The following is a 24881-nucleotide window of genomic DNA, read 5'->3' as shown; positions in this document are numbered from 1 at the left end:
TTCCCCAGTGGCAGCAAGGGGCTGTAAAGATGGGGTGGGAGGTGATATAGTTCAGGTTCAATTCCCCCACCCTCAGATACATTCATATTTTTTTCATCCAGCATCATAACAAAAATGTAGAGGAAGATCTGGTCACAAGATGTGGTATTAATATTTACTGTTAGGAGGAAAAGTGCTTGCAGTGTTGTTTTCTACAGTGTACTGGGGGTTGACTGGACTGATTTCATTAAGTTTAGATTATGCTTGAGTTCTTCACACTTTGGGGAACAATGCTTATATCTGGCTGCCCTTTGGTTGAGAATTCCTTAGTTGTAGCCTGTCCTTTACTTGAGATCAGTAGCATGCTTCTGATTTTCCATTTGATTGGGACTTTATACATGTGTTTCTCCCATGCCATATACTGAATTACTATGTACTTCTGGTATGCTCAACTGTATTGCTTCTAGTTCATGATTTTGAGTCTGGCAAGTCTTCTTCTAGAAACTAGTGGGCTTCCTTGCGTCAGCCTGAGATAATTCAAGGCATTCTCCTGCTATGATTAATGGGTCCTAAGCTTGGGTGTTCCAATCTGTAAATAAACCACCTCTGCCTGAGTGAAGTTGTGCATGTATGTCCTACCTGGAAGTTCCCACATTTGACTTCTGTCAAGAAATGGCTACGTGGGCATTTAAGTGGTTGTGTAAATCCGGCTTGTCCATCACAAAAGATCTGGTTCATACCTATTCATACTGACCAATCTGCTCCACTTCAAAATAGAATGAACTGTTCCACTTAAGCATTTTTTCTCATTACAATTTGGAAAAAAGAGGATACAATTTTCAACATGTTTAAGTCATTTAGAGAGTAAATGGATCTTGGATGCTTTCGAAAATAGGACTTTTGGCACTTCTGAATATTTTACCTGGGGCACCTTAGTAATCAACATGAAAAGCGGACCTTTCCTAAAAGGCAATATGCACCTTGTCTGCAAAACATCTGCAATATGTCCAAATCTTGTTATACAATCCTCCAATACTGTGTCATCAATTCCTCAACAATTTATCTTTTTACCCTTAGTGGAATGAGAGCCGGTCCCTTCATGTGGTTGCTCTCAATTACAGCCATGTTTCCTATTAATTTATACTTTATTATTATTATTATTATTATTATTTGTTTTTATAAAACAATGTTTAAATGGAAGAGTTCAGTCAGGTTAGAAGTAAAGTGGACTAATCGTCAGTATGACTAGGCAAAAAGTAGAGCAATACAAGAGTGAAGGACAAATACATACAGATGCATATAGCCAATGTTCAGCCTCTATTAAAAAATATGAAACAGATAACTCTAGTGGGAACATAGGTGTAGTTGACAGCAGTCATGTGGAAGAACGGGCTGCTCAGTGCACTAAAGAAAAAAGAAAAAGAAAAGTTGTTAGGGAATTAGCAACATTTTAAAATAGAGGGGACTCTATTGCAACATTCACATGTACAGTAGGAGGTTTTCTAGAAAGAGGCCAGAGAATAAGAACATAGCCAATTTGTCGAAGCAAAAAAAGGAGGTGCAAACAACAAAAGAAATAAGGTTACTGGGGTGCAGACAAGAGCCTGCTGTGCTCATTCAAGTTGGGACAAATGACACTGGGAATGAAAGGTCAGAGTATTTGAAGCTCAGGCTTCGTGAATTACCAATTAGGCTGAAAAGTATAAAATGCACAGTGATCTTTTTCTGGCATATTACAAATTATCATTATAAATTATCCAATGGACCCACCAAGACAGAATTCACACAGAAATAGAATGCTATATCAATGGGATGAAAAAAGCATGCTAACATAATAATAATAATTGGAAAACCCTGGGAATATTTGAGGAAGTAAACACAAATAGAAAATTTATCATCGATACTAACAGTTACAGAAGTGTAGGTGCCTCTGTCAGATTTAGAAAAAATGACCGAGAGGATAATTAGAAAAACTTGATCAAATGGACATATTATTATTATATATTAAATAGTATGCATCAGTGGCTAGGTCTTCCAAAAGGCTACTGCTGGAGAGATGCCAAAGAAGCTTAAACAATTTAGGATGATGATTAATGGAAATTAATTTAAGTAAGAGAAATGGTTCAGGCACAAAACAGGAGTGATTGATCTACAGGGTAAATAAATGTATACCAAGAAATAAAAATGCAGTTTGGACAGATACCAGATGGCCTTCAAATGGCTAAACAGATAAATCAGGAAGAAGCTGGATTAAAAACAAGAACCGTATGATGCTTGCAAACAAGGGTGAGAAAATAAAAGAAACACTGAAACAGACAAAATGCAATATTGAAAGTATAGAGAAAGCATGCCTACAAGTGAAGAGAGCTCCAACTGTACAATTCTAATACTATCAATGCAAAGGAGTAGTTAAAATAGAAGCTAAAATGTCAAAGAACAATAACAAATAAAATAAAATTCATAATAGAAATGTGTGGGTATTTTACCAGGCCTCCATGTCTACAGGAATTAGAAGTAAAAGTGGCAACTACAACTTGCCTACATAATATGTGGCTACTTGATTGTCATCCTTGGAAATATCTTCCAAATGCATTGAAATACAGTACTGTGATATACATGGCATTGTCCTCTAGAATGGTTGAAATTTTGATCATATAACAGTGTAGATACAATCCAATTTTTATACTGGATTAAATCTGAATTTTAAATAACCTTCAGGTCCAGTCACTCGGCAAATCAAGTTCAGATTTTGTACATTGTTTAGACTCCTCAAAGTAAAATATATTACATATAAGGCCCTGCTTCATTCACAATATTGTGGAAATTGCAGACTCCACATTATTAGGTTTCCATTACAATTTTGATTTCAATTAGATTACTTTGCACAGTCCATAATTTTTCACACATTTTGAGTATGCAGTTAGTACTACACTAACACCCAATGCCTTTAAAATGCAAAAAGCTAAAGTGACTGGACTTGATTTCTACAACAATTGTGTTAAGACTTTTAGTCCTCTGAATTTTATATTGTATTGGTCATTTAAAAAAAAAAAGACTATAGCTGCAGCAAAATCTCTGGCTACCAAAGACATTAGCAGGTATAACAGAATACGTGAATGCTTATATCGTTCCAGTAATTTGTCTTAAACAAATAGGTCTACTTTAGCTGTTCCAAATTACTAGCTGTTCCAACCACTATTAAAAAGGTCCATTATTACTTTTCCATGATTTTCCATGTCTTTTTCACAACTCAGTTGCAAGTACTTGAAGATCATCCCGTGATTCAAGTAGGCACTTAATTATGTATTGAATGGAAGCTAAATTCAGTTGTTGAGACAAATCTAATCTGGACCATCTCACGTTCACTATCTCTGGAGGCGGGGGGTGGGGTGTTAATGAATCACTTTTATACCTGTGTGCCCCCTTTCCCCTCCCTTAATGAACGTCAGATTGTTGGTTATCTATTAGATTCAAAGGGACTCCTCTCCATTCTTTTTCTTCTTGATTTCTGCACTAGAAATGGCTTCAGCACCACTGATCATGCTCTTTTCTGCTAGTTTCTCTCCTCTCTTGACTTCTGTGACACTGTGTTCACCTGGAGTCTCTGTCTACCTTGCCAACCACTGTTTCAGTAAGTCTTGGCTGCAGAACATCTTCCTCTCTCTACTGTTGGCACTTGTGTGCCCCTCTCTTTATATATGCTGGTGGTGATCTCATTACTCCTATAGTTTTTTTTAATTTAACCAGTATGCAGATGATTCCCAAATCTACTCCCTATCTTCCCCCTTTGTCCAGTCTTGCACCTCCAAATGCTTTTCAATTTGTTCCTGGGTGGTCTGTCACCATGCTGAACCTAGTCTCTCAAAACTTGAGCTTTTTGTCTTCCCTCTCCCTATATCCAATCTCTCACTTGTGCTATATTTTTATCACTAAAATCCACCCTTTCCTCACTACTTGTACACCTTGAATAAAGCTCTCACCTGGGTTGCCCTAAATTTAATCTTTTCAGCCTCCAAAAATGCAGCTGCTAAAGTAATCTTCCTTTTTAATTGACCTCATCACATTACTGCCTCAACACACACACACTCCTACTCGAATCTTGTTCCTGTTCCTCATCCCATATTAAATTCAAGGTCCAGTTGATTTATATCAAGAAGCCTTCCCATCATCATCTCCTAACCAATAGTATCCACACACATCCTTACCTGTTTTTTCTTGTCTTTTCTCATCTTTGTCTTTCTTAAATGGTAAGCTCTTTGGGTCAAGGAAGTGCTTCCTAAAGTGCTGTGTAAATTTGTGGCAAGATATAATAAGTAAATGGTAAATAATAATACTTAGCAGCAATGTGCTGCTTTTCATCAAGGGATCTCAAGGCTCTTTACAAAAGGTGGGTACGTATTATTTTTTTCCTATTTACATGGTGAAACTGAATAGAAATTATGTTTAGTAGTAGTAATTGTGATCAAACATGTCAGGGAAAGCTTATGATTTGATTACCTACTGACTCCCACCACCTAAAATGGAAAGCAAGAAATGAGATAAGGCTGATCTAGGAAACAAAAAGATTGAATAGTTTAATCATTCATAGTCTTGAACAAAATTGACCCTATCCTGTGAAGCCACTTAAAGAATATAGTTTATGCATAATTACATCTAATTGAATGAACAATGCAGAGTTTTAGCAAGAGAAGCTTTTCTTAAACAATCTTGGACTATCTGTGGAATTTAAAGATAAGAATGATACTAGAAACATGTGTGCTGCAATATTTTTTACATTTTTGGATTTATAAGGATTCTGAGGCAGGCTTTTTTTTTTCTTTCCCCAAAGTACAGTTTCCTATGTTAGGCACCTGACTACATTAAGAGATGTAAAGATATCATACATAGGATATAGAGACAAATAAAGAAAAGAAATAGTTAGCAAAACAAAAAACCAGGTGTGAGAAAAGCTAGGTCCAGCTGGGACAATAAGGGTTAGTGCTCAGATGTCTCTTATTATCCTTTAATGAGAAAGAGAGAGGAACTGAATACTTAACTGATAGCAAGAAATTGTGATAGGCACTGAACGAAGATGGTAGCAAGTGAAATACAACAGGATTGGGAATGACTGAGTAAATGGTTGGTGTGCATAGCAAATGAAATGTAACGGGGAAACAGTTGGAAATTAAAAATGAGTCAGTCTTAGTAGTGGCCAGCATAGGAAAGACATGCACTGCAATGTTTTCCTCTCAGTTCTAAACAACACAGTATTCACTAGACCATAAAATAAGCAAGTTCATTTGATACCTCATACATACATAAAACCTTCCTCCCCGGAATAAGACCAATTAAGTCAACACAATTACACCTGGGATGACTTTGCTGCACTGAGTCTAGATGAAAGACACCAAACTCTGTTTCTAAAATATATCCGTATGTAAGTACAGGGTTCAGATAAATTTTTTGTTTTTTTCTGAGGCATATTTGTAATTATTACTGAGTTCATTGTTCCAGTGAGAATCGTGAATGCAAAAGGTGGCTCATGTCAGAAATGACCTTTCACAACTGCATAAGTGGCAACTGGCAGTTGCCCTTGTATTGTAAGGTTACAGCACAGTTTGCTTTCCACAATTAGAAGCTGTACTTAGCTAACCTCACTTTTGAAGTATGAGCCATGATTGACATTATAGGTATTGCCAACCCCACAGGTAAAAAACAAACAAACCATGAGTCCGATCCCCCAAACCAAGATATGTTTTTTAAAAAACTATTAGTTTGTGTTTTTAACTGCCCCAGCCCATCCCAAGTGTGTGTGTGTGAGAGACAGACAGTGTGAGAGAGAATTAGTATTGTCCATTCTCCCAAATGTATTGGGAAACGTGATTTTGGCCCCCACTGCAGGAGCTCTCTGCCTGTATCCAGTCCAGCCAGCAATTCATTCTGCCACCTCAACTTCCAAATCAATCCCATCCCCCCAGTCCCTGCATCAGTTCTGGCCCTACATCTGATTTCCCATCCCGCATCAATTTTCCGTGTCCCATTGCCCCACATCTGCCCCCACCATTATTTTGCCCTCCCCAGTCTCCTCCCACCCCACATCACTTCAGCCCAATCCCAGCTCTGCTCCTCATGGGGTTCTTCACACACCTCTCCAAGGCCTAGGGGAATTGAAACAGTTTCCCCTTCTCCCTCTTTCAGGCTGAGGGAAGCAGCTCCCTCTCAGGCCAGTACAGCAAAGAAGGAGGGATTTGCAGAAGAACCCTCCCATTACTCACCAGAGGGAAAAGGGGAAGCATGGAGCAGAGCTGCACTGAGCTGCTGGGCTCTTCCTGCTCCTTCCTTCCCTCTCCCCTTCTGTGAGAATCACATTGGGTTGCTGAAGTGAGGGGAAAAGAGCAGGGCCTGTTTCCTGCAGCAGCTGTGATTGGCTGCTCTACCCCCAGGAGGCTGGCAAGTGGGGCAGGTGGGCCAGAGGGGATTTCCCCCACGCAAGAATGAAGCTTCTCGTGTCATTCCCAGATGGGCTTCCTGCCAAAATCACATCACATGCAAAAATATCACAAGAGTTGCAAACATTGTCCTAACTCCATAGAGTTACGTTTTCTCAATAAATATTTGGGTATGCAGGGAGGTTAATCACATAAAAGTGGATATATTCTTGTTTTAGGGTGATGGTCAAGTGCCACAGGAACATCTTCCCTTGACATGGAATCCGCTTAAACAGGATTCTGAAAATCTGAGGCAAACTGCGTGAATATCTATGCTACAGAAAAATATTACTTATATCAATTACATTCTATTTTATCCACTTTGCATAGCTACTTTTTAAAAAAAATGCTTCTAATTTTTCTTGTTTTATATTAACAATCATTTGTTGGATTTAATAGAAAATCGATTTTAATAACTATGGGATCAGTTTTTATCTTTATTCTACCAGTGACTATGTTGTCCTGCATAAGCGTTTTCTGCAATTTATACATTAATAGGAAAGAAAAACCTTAAAATGCAATTTTTTAAAAAATTGTATTCTGCATAGTTCTGCAAAATTCAGAGTTCCATGACTGCAGGATTTTTTTAAACTAGATCTTAAAGGCAAAATTTTAACATACTTCCAACTAAATTGCAACAATAGAACTGGTCTGTGTTTATGGATGCAAATGAGTGTGTGTGAACAAATCAGGTAACTGAATAAAGTAAATACTACTTTGATCACACAAATATCACTTTGCACAAATAAAGGAAGGGTCTAATTTCTCTAAACAAGCACATTTATTTTTACAGGTGCAAATAAGGTTCCAATGACAGAAACTTTGACCGGACTTCATTTTTTTAAAGACTAGCAAAGTGCTAAAGATAGACTCAGCTATTATTTTACAGTGCCTAAAATGGGTTAGATTTTACAGTAGATGCAACAGTCCCTCCCCAGGAGAGCATATATCCTGATTTCAGATATGCTGTGATTTAGGAGCTAAGAGAGGAAGGATAGGATTGATATCAATTACAGTATACAGTTCCTAAGACAAAATGAGTAAGCATGGTGATAAGGATTTTTTTGTTTACATAAATAGAGATATATGTCAAAGTGTGTGTGTCATTACTGGCTAATTTCTTGCAGCCGTCATAGGACAAATGAGTGTTTATGAGAATTTATCTGAGGAGACGGTAGTGACGAGTAGAGATAATCAGAACTTATGAAAATGTTTGAAAGGCTTGGGTTTTGTTTGAATGCAGACTTAAAACAAATTTCAAATCTTCAAAAGTTGTGGTGAAACAGAATGTCTGTCCTGCAATCAGTTCTAATGACTAAGGTTGGTTGAAATTTTTCTGAGAAAACTTTTCTTTGCTGGAAAATTAGGTTTTGAAAAAAAAATCATGGTATATGTCCGTTTTTCTCAAATTTTAAAAAATTTTCATCCAAAAACAAACAAAAAAAACCCACAATTTTTTCATGTTTTGCCTGAAAATTGTTATGGTTATGTTTTTTTTTTAATTTTTCCACAAGAAAATGAAAGCTTCTGTTGAAAGTGTCAGTGATTTTTACTGACATTTTCCATGGGAGAAGGGGTAGGGCACAAGACAAACAAAACCGCTCATTTTCCAACCCACTATAGCGGTGATCTTTTGAATCAACTCAGGATAGGTGCACCATGTGGAAAAAGCATGTATGGTTATGGAGGATATGGACAAACTGTCAAGACTGAAAGTCAATGTAATGTGATAAGAGACGAGACTAGATAAGTAGGGAGTGGCAAAAAAGCCTGATTTTTAGCAATGTGAAGTAGCAAGATTTGAACGCAGTCCATACATGAAGAAAGAGGGCAAAGAAGACAGGAAGATATCTAATATTACGCCTATGTCATGGACATGAGTGATGGGGAAATGTTGGTTTTGTCATCAGAGGTAGGAAATGGAGTAATGGAGAATATAGAGGAAAGTTAATGAGCTACATTTTGGTCATATCAAGCTGAAGCTGACAATGAGAGAGCCAAAAAAATGATGGAGATGGGAGTTTAGATGGAGAAAGACAAGTCAAGAGAAGAACAGTAGATTTTTTTTAGTGGAGATGGTGTATTGTATCCATTTCTGGGCGCCACATTTCAGAAAAGATGTGAACAAGTCCAGAGAAGAGCCACAAAAATTATTAAAGATCTAGAAAACATGACCTATGAGGAAAGATTGAAAAAATTGGGTTTCTTTAGTTTGGAGAAGAGAAGACTGAAGGGGGACATAATAAGAAGCTTCAAGTATACAATAGGTTGTTATAAAGAGGAGGGTGATAAACTCTTTTCTTCTCCTTTACCCCTGAACATGGTCTAGATTATACTTAGTATCCTAGATATTCTGCCATGAATGTAGGGGACTGAACTAGATCTCAATCCTTCCAATCCTACAATTCTTTGGTGAAACATGTAATATTTAATGCAGAAGGGAAGGGGGCGCAATGTAGGGTTGCCGCCTCTGAGGTACAAAGAACTTGGACATCCAGGATGATCTTGAGCACAAAAAATGGGTCACCTGGTGCTCTGTAGTGAGTACCCTCACAGATTTTCCAAAACAACAATCTCAAAAAAGGGCTGATCTTGGGAAAACCTGGATGGGGGCAACCCTAGTCGAAGGCCCCATCCTTATGTTGTCCTCTACAAAATATTTAGCCCCAGTATTAGTGCGAAGACTCCCTGGCTGAAATTTTCATTAATGCAAGATGTGTGGCTAAATCTTTTACACTGATTTTAAAATCTCAACCTCTAGTCTTTGCACACTGAAATTGCAAAGACAAAGAGTGTGACTGACCTTACACATGCACAGAATGGGTGGGAGAAGGCTCTGTGAGCACTTCCTTGTGAAGCTGTGCAAAAGAAGGCACAATCTGTCCATAAGTATTTTTAAAAAATCTTTATTACCAAAATTTACAAAAGTTCAAACTATGCAATCATATTGAATGAATGCAAGAAAACACAGGACAAAGAAAAGGTAGATAACTCACTTCTTAACAAAAGAAGCAAACATCTAAATATCTGCTGAGCTGAATTCAGCAAAAAAAAAAAAAAAGTCTGTCCAGCCTCTATATAATGATATGAACAACTAAACCCAAGTCATCAATGGTCATAAATAACTTCAATAATTAGAGAAGACTAATAAATAAGGATTTCCATGAGTGATTTATGAATCATAAAAGCTCTGCTACTGTTAAATACAATTTGTAATACACAACCTTTGTGTTGCATAAGAACTGTGTGGAGAAATCATACAAAGTGACAGACAAGAAATAAACACCATCTTTTTTATGGTATATAATAATAGTGAATTAGTGCCCAGTGGATTTCTCACTCTAACTCATAGCTGCTGGAAACTATAAAACTGCAGCCATTTTCCTTACTTTTTCAGAATCCTATTACTAAGAATGTTTTAAAGTAAAGTAATCTTGAAGTTGCAAAAAAGGAGTTTCATTAAAAGTAAAATAATTGATTTCACTCTATAATTTAGCCAGAGCATATCTATATCTGACATCTATAATAGGCACATTATATATACACACATGGCACACATATATATGCATATATATTTATATTCACACACATATCTATTAGTAGAGGATAGACAAACATCCCATTTCTCTAATAATCATACTATACAATTTATTTCATAACCTAAGAAGGTGTGCACATGTAATGAACCCACCACAGATCACCAGCATGGTTAGAAATGGAGATCTTCAAGACTTACAGCTTGATTCAAAACAATTTAAGTCAATGGAAAGATTGTCTCTGACTTCAATGGTCTTTAAATCATATATATCTAACACTTGTGCAAAAGGATTAACTCCTCTAGCTGTAAGCATCAGACTGTTCAGGTACAAGGCAGAAGTCCTGACATTTTTCATAATGGAGAACGCATAATAAAGAGAGACTGTCTTATGGACCACCTCCGTCCCATTTGCAATTATGCATTTGCAATTATGCTGGTCACAGGGTGGTGGATCTTCTTTGTTCTAGCAAATACATTACACTGAAAGCTAAAAAAACATGAAATGATTCCTTCCCTAATATTACTTCCCTGTGAAAGCTACCTTAGTAACTGCTGTAGCTTTCACAGGGAATTAATATTAGGGAAAGAATCATTTCATGGTTTTTTTTTGCTTTCAGTGTAATGTATTGGCTAGAACAAAGGAGGTCCACCACCCTATAACCTGTCAGTTCTTTGTGAACCACCATGAGGTTCAAAGGCTACAGTTTAGGAACCTTTGTCCTACACTATATGGGCCAAACACTACAGACGCACATCTGTGCATGCACAGCCAGTCTGTCACATGGTAGAAGAGAGACGATAGCTTAGTGGAAAACCAGAAAGCAAACTGAAAATGCACACAGAGCTAAGGTAAGGACTTCCCCTGCCAGTCTCTGCACATCTTGTACTCTGTGCAGAACTGGAGGTCCTCTACGTCACATCTTATAAAGGTCCACAAGATGAATAGGAGAGCTTCCCTCTCACAGATTTTAATAAGCTTAAATCTATATTGAGGCATCTAATTAAGTGACATGATTTCCAGAGGTGTGCTAAGCTTTTATACCTTTGATTCTGCACACCTCTGAGCTTGCATCTCAGGACAAAAATTTATGTGAGGTCTACATATACATTTAGATACCTAGTTTAGGCAACAAAGTTTGGAAGTTGGGCCTTATATTGTACTATTTATCTTTTATTTTAAGTTAGGAAGTATCTTTTCCATATAAATGATATACTGAAGTGAGGCTTTGCAATCTTAAAAATCCTTGAACAATGAATACACAACCTCCTTTGTAATGGCATCCCATAGCTCAGTTAAGCCAATTAACACAGACCTGTCAGCATAGTTATTTTCCTTCTTTTTTGATCTCAAGCGTAGATGATCAACAAGTTATAAAATCTCTAAATCTACTAGTAAAAAGTAGCTCTCAAAATATACAACATTCATCTTAACATGCACCCCCTATACTGTTAAAGAAGACAGTATCTCTCTTAGTCTCGTTGGACAATCGCCCATTTCTAATCACAATTTATGTTCAGAAGAATTGGATTACTTAGAGAAGGGAATGAGGTTGTAGCCACATTGTGTAAGATAACCTTCTGAATGTTGGCTTCATCCTATCCTACCTGGTGTTGCAATGAATATTTTAAGCAGAGAGTTTAAGAAAGGGCAACTGGAGATCAACTCAGAACATACACCCAGAGTCACAATGTCCTCAATGAAATAACAGTCTCTCAGTTTATTTAACCACTTTGTGTAAGACAAAATCAAGTAGATTCATAGATACTAAGGTCAGAAGGGACCATTCTGATCATCTAGTCCAACCTCCTGCACAACGCAGACCACAGAATCTCACCCACCCACTCCTACGAAAAACCTCACCTATGTCTGAGTTATTGAAGTCCTCAAATTGTGGTTTAAAGACTTCAAGGAGCAGAGAATCCTCCCTCAAGTGACCCGTGCCCCATGCTACAGAGGAAGGTGAAAAACCTCCAGGGCCTCTTCCAATCTGCCCCGGAGGAAAATTCTTTCAGTGTCCTAACAGGACACCTTGTTCATTGTGTTTATTTATGACAATTCCCAGTTCTTTGCTGGATATTAGATACATCATAAAAACCGATGAATGCTACAAATGGGTGTTTTAAAAATAGAGAGAGTAGGAAAGTAGCATACTGATGGAACTTGGACCACTTTGATAGTTAGATAGTAATGAGTCTGACTGCTAAATGTACCATCATTCAGGAGAAACATATTGACCATAACAAAATATAAAGCATGTTACTAATCATCTGCAAAACGTCAAAGATGGCCAGTGTGACAGGAAGCTCCACTGCAGCAGTTGTGTGAAAACTAACATATCCTGGACATGAATAACTGAACATTTCCCTATGCTGTCCGTATTTAAGTCCCTCTTAAAGACATTTCTGCCATGCTGCTTACAATGAATCTATAAAAAAGACCACTGTGTTTTCTCCTTCCCCCACCTCTGTTTCTGTTTCTGACTGTGAGCACTTGGAGGCAGGGACTGACCCCTCCTCAATTCTGCTCAGTCATCCCCACTCTTTAGCCTCCACTCTCACCCTATCCTCACACACAGATTCATAGGGCTGCAGCTCCCTTGGCTGGTTTTACTGGGGGTGCTTTACCAGAAGGTACTTGTCTCTCCAGACCAATCACAAGCTGTTTCGGGCTCAGGCTGTGCTCAAGGTCTCCTCTGTTCTTCTAAAGAGCCTACTTATAGGGCAGGAGAGAGGCAATCTGATTACTCCTACAAATCTACTCCTTCTGATGAGCTGTGGGAGGACAAAAAGGACATTCACACACACCTCCAACTGCAATAAAGTTTTCCCTCTCATCTGCCTACCCAAATGCAGGACCTAGGGCAAGCAGTTGGTCCTTATCCTTACTGGTGTGTAATTGCTGTATGTATTAGTGGTGTTATGTTGGTTAAATTTATTTTATTTTCTGTTCAAGTCAAGTTAGAATTATGTTTTTGTTTCCACACATTCCCCTGCATTATGTTGCAGTGTTTGGGTGGATGCTGTCTTTGCAGGAGGTACATTTATTTGGGTGTTTGGGCTAGGATGATAGATGTGTATTTCCCAGAATTATGGTATTCATATTTAGCTGAGACTAAAAGACTCACCAATGAGACTGTTTGGAGTCTTTCCCAGCCCTAGCACTTTCTACAGGTATAGAGCATAGGTCGGTGCAAGCTGCATGTCTTGGTCTGGATGGTGCATCTTGCTGGGTAGCCATTTTAATCTCTGGATCTACCAGCCAAGAGAAAGATTGGCTCGTGCTCAGGTTAAATAGCCTCAACCACTCTGTAGTGCAAAGATAACGCTCACTTGTTTCCTTCATTTGTTTACATACTTGTTTATTTAATGACGTTGCGGCCTTTATGCTACAAATTATCCCTAGCCTGTGAGGTGCCTTCGCCGAGGGGATTCTCAGAATGTCTGGAAATCACTCAGCACATTATGGGTGTCACTCTAAACAAATAATCTGGATGGGAGGTCACTGGATGGTTATACACACACAAAAATAACAGGCTGCTGTAAACACAGATGGAGAAACTAAGTAAAAAGGATGACTGTAAAGTGATTCAAGCTGAAGTGGCAGAGGGAGATGATCATATATAATCATTTTCTACCTAGATGTCTCCACACTAAATAGTTGTGGAACTTCTCATATCTAAAATATTTGCTTACTAATTTTATATTATATAAAATATATATATACATATATAAATACACACACACAGATAGATATATAAAAGAGAGCTACAGAGGGGTACAGCTAAATATAGAGAAAAGAATAACATACTTAGAAAGATAAGAATACGCATAAAAGCTGAGAGAGAAATAGAGAAAGCAATTAGACTGGTTGAAAATATTCAATCAAAATGTTTTTGACTGAAAATTGGGGTTTTGAATAAATGAATTATTTTGCGACAAATATCTGCTTGCCACAGGAAAAAAAATACTTTTTAATGAAACAACAAAAAAGCCACATCACCCAAAAACTAAAAACAAAAGTGATTCAGGAATGCTGTTGTGGTGCATCATGGGAGTTACAGTTTGGGTGCCTGTCACTGGATAACACTGGTCCTTTATGAGGGAGCATGGCCAGTGCACATGTGACTCATCATCTATCTCCTAACTGGGTGTCAAAGAGGGCACCCAGGCCTTAGAGGGGAGAGAGATCTGGTGAATCAGAGCTGCCTGACTCAGTCAGGAAAAGGGCAGGTGAGAGGTGTCAGAGACCAGGGGGACTGTGGAAGGTCCCTAAAGAAAGCTGTACATAGTTCCTGGGGTATAGCTGAAGCAGCTAGACCTCCCTAAGCCAGAGAACCATAGCAAGAAGGCTGCAGAGAGCTGAAGGTGAGGGACCACCAGAGGGAGTTGCCTGCAGACTTCTAAGCTGGAGTGTGAAGCTGAGAGCCGGAGAAGACTGATGCAACAGACGGGTTTACCTCCATGCTGAAGAGCTGGAGCAAGAGGGCTGGAAAGGACTGAGGGGCTCCCCTGCTGAACTCCTAGCTGAAAGGCTGTGGGGATCTCTGCTGGGAAGAGCCGGGTTGCACTCCAGCTGGAAGGAATGCGGTTGCTGCTCTGTTAAAAGGCAAGAGATGACTGACAAAGAGCCCAGGCATGGTGGAAGATGCCAGAGTGCAATATGTGGGACATCAAGGGAATAGATGATGTGTGATTTTAAGGGGGTAATAAATTGTCTATGCTTGGGGAATTTTTTTATGGACTATGTAGATTATGTTGTAATAAACTGTCCCCAATGAGAGATATTATTGAGATGAGAAAGCTTACATTAGAGTTATTGGGGATTCTGCTTGAGGGAAAACTAACAAAGGTGCACCTGTTGTGCCACAGCTTCTTGCAGGAGACTGGCATATGACAGTGCCTCATGCCTCTGTTCTCCTCTATGTGTCAGATTCCGCAGTTGCATTATATCTTCCATGATGCATGTGGTGATCAGCAACTGAGGAAACTGAGTGATGATAATGGGCAGGGTTCAGCAGCCAGAGGCTCATTTCTAGTTCATGTCTTATGTTCCTAAAAGCTCATGCTTCAGGGTTTCAGCCAGCTACGGGCACACTCAGATTGTATTTTCACCCAATATAATCTGGGAAGATTTTAATTTTTTTCTCCCCTTCTTTTGAAGCCTCAGGGATGGCCACGGCTAGAGATGGGACACTGCACAGGGCGGGCCAGTGCTTTGAGGTGGCACCGAACATTCTTTCTCTCAGGTGCTTGGCTGTCTAGTTCTTATTCACATGTTCAGGGTCTAATTTAAGCATCATAGGAGGGATTGCGAAGGAATATTCTCTCAGGTCAGATTGGCAAAGGCTTTCATCTTCCTCTGCAGCACGTGGGTGCAGCACATACCAGGATTATCTGGGTATTTCTCACTTAATCATTTCCCTGCCGTTGCGGGCTCTTGGGCACCAGAGCACCTCGGTCCCTCCAGTTCTCTGCCTGTTGCACATAATCATCTAGTCTCCTGTGGGCTGTAATACTTCAATCTATTTTAACTGTTGGGTTTAGTGCGCAGGTTCTGGGTAGTATTGGTGGCCTACCCGATATACAAGGAGGTCTGTATATACAGGATGATCTGGTAGTCCCTTCTGGCCTTAAACTCTGTAACTTAAAAAGTCAAAATTTTCCATGGAGGAAGGGGGAATATTGTTCCAACCAGTGAATGAGCTTGAGGCCGCATGGGTAAAAACAGTTATTGAGTTTGTGATGTATCATCTGAAGGAACTGACTGGAGTAGTCCCAGCTCTAAACTTTTCATTTCAGTGCCAGAATTTCTTCAGACATATCTTAGGACATGTCTACACTGCCCTGCAGTTCCGACTATGGGAGCGTGTATAGCAGTGCGCATTGAAGTGCTGCACTGTTCCTCCCCTGTGTGGATGCTGCAGGCACAAGATAAAAACTTTGCATTAACGTAGTTCTCTTCAAAACAAGATTACATTATAATTTAAGAGAAGGATGTTAAAGTAATACTTATAGTAAATCTGAATATCCGGGCATATGTTCTCGTTGTCTTGTGAACTTTTTGGGCAAATAGAGGCAGGCACGATAGGTTCAAGTCGGTCAAAACTTATCTGTTCTTGCTTCAGAAGACCCATGCATTTTTCCCAGTGTCAGCCTGAAAAGGTGTGACTGGAGCTACAGAATAATCTTCCTATCTTTTGATTGTATTAAATCAAATTCATGCACAGGTTTATTTCAAGTGGCTTTGATCAGATGTCTGAATATTGAGCAATTACCAAAATCAACAAACACACAGAAACTAGAGACAATTGCATAATTTGCAAACAGACTAAACTCCATTTCCAAGAGACCAAATTCAATTGAATTGAGAAATTCAATTTCTCAGTTGATTCCATCAACTGAGAAAGTTTTTAAGGCCAGAGAAAAGGGATGCCTAACTTATTCAATTACAAACAATTGCCAGTAATGATATCTGTTTAGACTCAGATTGAATTACCCTGCTGCTTCAGTGTCCATTGATATTTCTGTCTTACTGCCTGGACTTTACAGCAGATGTTTTAAGGAGAAAAGACAGGGATCTGCTCAGTATATGTTAATGAGAGATAATACTGCATATTTTAAAGGTTATATAGGGATTCCGCTGGGACACAGTATCAAATCTCCTGCCGAAAAGAAGGGATGATTGCTCCTGAATGATTAAGTTAGTGACTATCATATTTCTTTTCACAAGGGAAATACATTGCTCCTAAGAAATCATTGTGGATGCTATCTATTCTACATTTAGATTTGGAAATGATTCATGTAAGCATGAAGCTCTTTCCATTAGGAAGACAAAAACAGAGATGCAAAATAAACAGCCCATGTTTAATGATACATTTTAAAAACTGGAAAAAAGCATCTTTAAGGTTTTTTTGTTTTGTTGTTGTTATTGTTGTTGTTTTTAAAGTACAGTGACTTGTTGGCCTAGAAAATCTCAGCATACCATTAGCATTAACATACACTATTATCACAATCTATCCATGCAAAAAAAGCAATCAGTAACCTGCAGGATCTTGGTAAATGTTGCCCTCACTTAGATTTCAGTAAATTAGCAGACAAGCTTCCAAAAAGGAACTTACATGATCAATTAGTTCACGAACCATTCCATTCCATTGTCCACTGGTATCATCCTGGGCTCCATATTTGCCATCCTCCACCAGCCTAATTTCATAGGTAAATCCAAGGATGGTAGCTAGCTCCCTGAGGAGGTCAATACAATATCCCTCAAATCGATCATTCCCATACAGAGGTTTGTCAGACTTCTTGAACATCACATATGGCTCTTCCTGTAAGTGAGGACAAAGAGAGGGAGCTTCAGTCATTATCTATTTGTATAAAGTTATTAACATATTACCACACACAGACAGATATAGACTTTAAAAAGAAAATCCTGTTGTCTCCCCTCTATCAAGGGAAAATTTACCTTGTATTACTCAAAAACGCTCTCATTTTTAAGTGGAAAAAATGAGCCAATAGTGAAGCCACATCTTCAGTGCAGCTGCACCCTACCTAATCTGAAATGTGTTCTCTACCAAATTGCTTATTAAAGTCCAACATATTACTTGGGTAGAATACTGTAAACTGCTTAAAATGAAAGCAATCTAACAATGTGGTTATTTGGCAACTGAAAAACTAATAGTTTTAATTCAGAATGTCAATCAAGAGTGCTAAGTATTGCATGCTATAATTTTTGTATAAGTTGGGATGTTAACAGCTTTTGCAATATTTTTTTAAATAAGCATGTAGAAAACCTTTCAAAACACAAATCAGTAACAGTATATTTTGGTCTGCTGCATCAAGTTATATATTTTGCTATTTAGGAGACTGCAGAAAGCCCATGAAAACATTAAACACAAAAAATAAAATTTTAAAAAAATTAAGTCCATGGAAACTGAATTTTAATTCCATCAAACCTTCAGCTCTGATATTTAATTGTAAGATTAGGATGTGACTGAAGATTTAGGTAGATGTTTATTGCATTAAGTGGTATATAAGACAGTCAACACTTTAAAACAATTGGCAGATTATTAGTAATTTATTTGGTAGGAAACTAATATCTACTAGTATGCTGAACTTCTTGTTATGTTTTGTATGCAGAATAAATGTAGCTTTCATTACATGTAATGTTGGGAGGGACAAATACCACACCAAGAATTTTCTATTACCAACCTCCAGTTTCCTTTTAACACAGAATAGGTTAAATACATGAGCTCAAGCTTTTCTCCTGTTTTAGAACCTTTCCCCATTTTAGACAAGAAAAAAAATTACCACAAAGTAAGGCAAGAAAAATTGCACCAGATGCAATTACTGTACCAGACACAAGACTCAATGAATAATAAAATAACTCTCCTGGGTAACTTTATAAAATTCATACAGTACTAAACCTCTGCATCAGCATTCACTGGGGTTAAAGGCACCTCATTCTACTGGCACTTGGCAGCTTTAATAAGAGTCTGTCAGCATTTTCACTATAAACACCATTTTTGAGGAGTCCCATAATTGATCCATTTAATTTGCATAAAGATGAAACTTTTGCACATATGATTTTAGCCCAGATACAAGGGTATGAGAGAGAGAGAGAGAGATGTTTGTTGTAGTTAGAACAAAACATGTTCAGAAAGTATGTTGTGTGGAAGGTTTTTTTTTTGGTCATGTTTTGTATTAAAAAGATCAATATTTGTTTTCTCCAAATTGTCATGTTATGATGCTATTTCACACATTTCTACTTAAAGAAATAAATGTAGGGCCTGATCTGGCAAAAGCTGGACCCACACAAGTCATTCCATTGGCTCCTCATATTAGTAAGAGCTACTCATGAGCTAGATTTTTTGGTATGGATCAGCACTTTGGTTTTTAACATTAAAATTGGCAAGTGGTTCAGGAGTTTTTTGTATTTCTTAATTAAAAATATGAATATTTATGTTGGAATTTGTTAAATCTGGAAACAGATCACTGCGTATACTCACTGCGTATACTTACTGGCTCTTTTTCATAGCTTGTTTTAGTAGGCAAACTGCATTTCCTACCATGTACAGAACAATGTGCACGCTACCTCCCAAGTTCCAAAACTCCATTAGCTTCAGTGAGATATTTCATACAAGCTTTATAATGTAAGGGCTATTATGGTATTTCAAGTGTCAGAATTAAGTCAAACGTTTTCTGGAATTTTGTATGAATTGTGTGGAGTGCAAGACGATGATATTACGCAAAATCCAAGCAATCTGAAAAGCATGTAATAATTTAAGGGTCTTGAATATTTCAGTGGAAAGGATATTGGAATTATTTTGTGTTTTTCATTCTCATGTCTAAAAAATTGTAAGCATGTATAAATTACTAGAGCTCGGTGGGAAACAATTTTCCTGTTCCATTCAAGTTTGAAGTATCAAACAAACAAACAAAAAAAACCCTGTCCATCCCGAATCAGGACTAAAGTCAAAATCTTGAAAATTTTCATAAACTGAAAAGCTGAAAAATATTTCTGTTTGGGTCAATCAAAACATTTCATTCTGATAATTTTGAAAGATTTCATTTTGAGATTGACCATTTCTTTCTTTCTTTTTTTTTTTGTACTATACTTAGCTTATATTTCTAAACAAAAAGTTGAGGCAGAAAACAAGACTATTTTACTTCATAACCAAACATTCTGACAATTTCAAAACTTTTTTTCAAAAAAAAATTGAGTCAAAAAATGGTCACAAAAAAGGTTTCAGTTTCAATGAACTGGTATTTTCTGATGAAAAACAGTTTTTAAAAATATTTACCAACCATCTCTATAAATTTGGCACCCTCGGGTCTGAGAAAATATTGTACACTGTTCACAGAGCACTATGTGGTTAGAAAAGCAATCCAATTTTAGCCAAGTACAGCTCAGAGAACTATGCAAGAATGTGTAGCCTTGTAAAATTGATTCTCTAGGTAAAAAGAAAAATACTTTGCCTTTGGTAAGCTGATGGCAATTAATAACCAGATCACTTCAGTTATGGAAGCTGTGTACTTTTGGGAGGGTCAGAAATGCCTGGAACCTCTTTATTTGCTTGATTTCTTAAAATATTATCTCAAGATGTATGGAAAAGCTCAGCAGAACATGCAGAAAAGGGAGAAGAGTTCAGTTAATATCTCTGTTCTACATAGTCATATTATATGAATACGAAGCACTTCTCATTCCTGTAGTAAGACAGGAGGAGATCAAACAGCAGCTATTAAATTTAGACATTTTTTAAATCAGCAAGGAAAGAAAAATTGCATCCAAGAGTTTTTAAAGAGCTGTCTAAAGGAGCTTGCTGGATATCTAATATTGCTTTTCAATAACTCTTCTGACACTGTGGAAGATTCAGAAGATGAGAAGAAAGCTAATGTTGTGCCAATATTTTAAAAGTATAAATGAGATGACTAGCAATTATAGGCCTATCAACCTGATCTTGATCCCAGGTAAAATAACGGAATGGATAATACAGGACTAGATTAATAAAGAATTAAATTAGAGTAATATAATTAATGCCAATCAACATAGATTTATGGAAAATGGATCCTGTGAAACTAGCTTGGTATCTTTCCTTGTTAAGATTATAAATCCGGTTGATCAAGGTGTTAGTGTTGATGATACTTAGATTTCTGTATGGCATTTAACTTGCTACTGCACATTTTGATTAAAAAACTAGAAGGATAAAAACCTCATGTGGAACATATGAAATGGATTAAAAATTGGCTAACTGGCATGTTTCAAAATGTAACTATATACTGAGGATCATCATGAAGTGGGTATGTTACTCACTGGATCCCATAGGGATCAGTTCTTGGTGTGTTGCTGGCAGACCAGGTGCTAGCACATGCCAAAGCCCCAGATCAATTCACTTATTTATTAGTATAGATCAAAGTTAAATCTATTAGAGTGTATTTGGCATTTAAACATCATGAAAACTAATGGGACGTTACATGCATTGTTTTTACATATCTGTATCCTCTTATAATAGCATAGCAAACATTTACAGTGTGTATATCCCTGTAACTAAACAACCCATCAAATCAAAAAAGAAGCCTTGTGGAATGCAAAGGAAGAACTCAAGCAGAAAAGTGCTAATTTCAAAGCAAGTGGTAATTGTGTGTGATGATCAGAGGTCAAAGACTCTAAATGAATTCCTCACTCTCCATCATCAAAGGAAGAGCCCGCGTAGGTAGTGATACTGTCAGCTGATATGGATTCCAGCAAAGTCGCTTCATTTCTGGACTGTTGAATTCTAATAGGACAGAGAATAACTGCCTGAGAATATGGAGATATCCAGAGTTATTCTGAGCACTTTTGGGAAACTGGCAGATTATTACATCTCTGCTACCATTTGGAAGTTTAGACTCTGACCCACTTGTACATATATTTTTACATGCTTTAAATTCTCAATAACTCACTGCCTTTTCTTACCTAATAAACCTTATGTTAGTTTACTATAGAATTGGCTATCAGCATTGGTCTTTGGTGTAAGATCTAGGGTACCAATTGATTTACGGTAAGTGACTGGTCTCTTGAGACAGGAAGTAACCTGATGTGGTATGATTTTTAGCCTAAGTGATCTTTTACCCAAAGTCCAATTCTCTTGACAGCAAGGTACACTTAGCAGCAAGGGGTTTGTGACTCCATGGTAAGACTGGTATAGCGATCCAGGAGTTCACATTTGGTACTGGCTTGGTGAAATCTAATTGTAGAACACATCACCAGTTTGAACTGTCTGTCCTGTTTTCTAATAGGTAGGCTCTCACAGTTGTGAGCCATTCCAGACAGCATGACACTTGACCCTATGCTATTTAACATTTATTAATGACACGTTAGAACACAAAATCTTCATTAATGAAGTTTTCATATGATGCACAAACAAGGGGAGTGGTAAATAATGAAGAGGAGAGGTCACTCACACAGAGTGAACTGAATTGTTTGGTAAGCTGAGCACCATCAGACAATATGTTTTAATAGAGCTAAATGTAAATGTATACATCTAGGAACAAAGAATGTAGGTCGTACTTACAGGATGGGGGATACTATCCTGGGAAGCAGTGACTCTGAAAAAGATTTGGGGGTTATGGGGATAAAACAGCTGAACATGAGCTCCAACTGTGATTCTGTGGCCAAAAGGGATAATGCGATTCTTGGAGGCATAAACAGGAGAATCTCAAGTAGGAATAAAAAGGTTATATTACCTCTGTATTTGGCACTGCAGCAAGTGCTGTTGGAATATTGTGTCCAATTCTGGTGTCTGCAATTCAAGAAGGATGCTGATAAATTAGAGAGGACTCAGAGAAGAGCCACAGGATGGTTAAATAATTGGGAAATCTACCTCTTAGTGATTGAGCTGCTTGAGTCTATCTATTTAGCTTAAACAAGAGAAAGTCATGGGACGACTTGATCACAGTCTATAAGTTTCTACATAGGGAACAAACATTTGATAATAGGCTCTTTAATCTAGCAGACAAAGGTATAATGAAATGCAATGGCTGGAGGTTGAAGAAAAATTTAGATTGGAAATAAGGCGTACATTTTAAATTGTAATCAACCTTCTGGAATAATTTACAATGGAGTGAAGTAGATTCTCCATCATTGGCAAATTTTAAAATCAAGATTGGATTTTTTTCCCTAAAAGATAGGCTCTATTTCAAACAAGAATTCTTTCAGGGGAGTACTTAATTCTACTCCATTTGTTGAAGGCAAATCATGAGCACATATTCTTTTATATGAATGGACAAGGAAGCCATAGTAAGCATAGTTGTGCTTCATTTTAAAGATTTGAAAATGCCTGGAAAATGTCCGATTGCCAAACACGTCCTCCAATATGTTGGTTTGAGACAATGAAGAAAACAAACGTTTTCAATGCTTGTAGAATGCATAGCTTGGGATTCTTCACACACATACATATGCCCTGCAATTCTGCATGAAGGATGAATTATTTAGGACACCCATCCATGTCAACCCACTGAGTCTATCCCAGTGGAGTCTCTTAGGGTATGTCTACAAAGGCTGGAGCTCAGACTCTGAAGTCCACCCCTTTCCCTAAGCGTCAAAGCCTGAACTGCAACTTCAAAATACTGTCTACGCAGTAGATTTTTAGAGTGCTAGCGTGAGCCCCACTAACCCAAGAATGTTTACCCAGACTGGGAGGCTCACTGCAATATGAGAAGCTAACCTATAATATTAGCTCTGAACATGCTTTGTATGTCTGTAGTGATCCCCACTGTTTGAGCGCTGATGGCTCGATGCAAATAGGGAACCATCAATTGAAGGAGCAAGACACACAAAAGTAATTTTGAGAATCAAACCAGTTCAGCCACTTCAAACTGAAGCCAATGTTGACTGCATACTGGATTCTCTGATTTGTAGAATTTTTATTTTGGCAACATTCTGTGTTGCTGCAAAGCTGCCACCCTGCAACTTGCTGAAGGAAACATGCACAGACATATGAGAACAGAAAACCATGAAGAGTAGATGATAGAGAATGAGTTATTAACTTACACAGGAAGGCAAATTGGATACTACAAGTCTGAGGGGACGGGAGAGAATATTATTGACTTATTTCTTAATGTCCTGTTACTGAAAATGAAATGGTGGAAATCTTTTTATATACAGAGCTCACTAAGCTGCATACATCCAATCCCAGCTTGCTAGCTTTTTTAAGAAGAATTTAATATTATGTAATTTGACCTGATTTTGCTTTCAGAGGTCTTGAAGGCTGACAATGATTATCTGATGACTCCCAATATTACATGTGTGTTAGATCCATATCATATTTGCTCTGCATCTCCATAATCTTGTGTGGTGAAACATTTTCCTGGAAAGAAATATTTTAGAAAACTGCGTCTATAGAATGTGTGTGTACCTAAAAAAGCCAATCTTAATAAAATGCAATATGCAGCTGAAAATGTCAGTGGACTTTTCCTTAAAAACTGCTGGCATCATATTGAATGACATTTGTAAATTATGAATTTGGTTCACTAGCATAACACTTGGTACACAAGTAGTAATACATCATAGCCTGTTATAGATAAAAAGATACAATGTGCCTCAGAAACATATGTTTGTGCCAGAGGTCACATGAACAAATAGCATGGTTCTGAGCAATTGATGTTCTGTGCACCTTGGTAAATAGGGGTCAAATGAACTAAAAGAACAGCTCAGATAACCCAAGATCCACAGTTCCTTGCAGTCTCAGTCCATTGCCTCACTGCTCAGCTAGAGGCCATTTTGGCTGCCTTTAAAGACAGATTATCTTGAGTTTGTTGTGATTTAATTGTCTAACATGGCACTTTCCCATGCACCAAAGAGGGCACCATAACACACACCTGAACAATTGTCTATTTTCTATTTCTTTATGGAAGTTAGAAATGGTAACTGTTTATCTTCAGAAGTTTATTTTTCTTGTGAGGCAACCTAGGTGATTTGTTCCAGACTCCTTCACTAAGATAATGCATGTACATTAAGTAGGAGCAGCATCCATGCTGCATAGTTTAAAGTACTGTTAATTAGAGTGTTAATTTTTTCATTAACAACAACTTTATGCTTTTCCTTTCTTTAATTCCCACCATGTAACTCGAGGTCTTGATCAGCAAAAGGAGTAAAATCAAGTCAATACTTAGATAGACGTGAATGCAGAAGCAGTGGAGGCAAGAACACAGCCATATTGCTTAAAGGACATTTTTTAACTTAAACAGAGGATACAGGTCTTTTTGTTCCTTTCCGACAGACTCCCATCACACCAGGGAAAAGTAACATCCTCATACCATCTTTGTTAATTCTCACTGAATGACATGAAGCAGGGTTTTATGAATTAGTTTAACTGACTATAGGTGAATATCAGTTCAATCCAAACAAACAAAGCCTCTCA

General features: G+C 37.7%; 1 protein-coding gene across 5 annotated transcripts in view; it reads right to left on the bottom strand.

Moving 5' to 3' along the window:
* GRIK2 (glutamate ionotropic receptor kainate type subunit 2) overlaps nucleotides 1–24881 on the bottom strand; it is a 587425-nt gene that overhangs the window by 230923 nt on the left and 331621 nt on the right. For all 5 annotated transcript variants that reach the window (XM_038395673.2, XM_043510712.1, XM_038395676.2 and 2 more), the window contains one exon: nucleotides 17103–17309. In XM_038395673.2, the coding sequence (XP_038251601.1) occupies nucleotides 17103–17309 (207 nt within the window). The remainder of the gene's footprint in view (nucleotides 1–17102; nucleotides 17310–24881) is intronic.

The sequence above is a fragment of the Dermochelys coriacea genome, chromosome 3 (assembly GCF_009764565.3).
Source record: "Dermochelys coriacea isolate rDerCor1 chromosome 3, rDerCor1.pri.v4, whole genome shotgun sequence".
NCBI lineage: Eukaryota > Metazoa > Chordata > Testudines > Dermochelyidae > Dermochelys > Dermochelys coriacea.
Note: the sequence above shows the minus strand (reverse complement) of the source record. Positions and strands in the feature narration are given on the sequence as shown.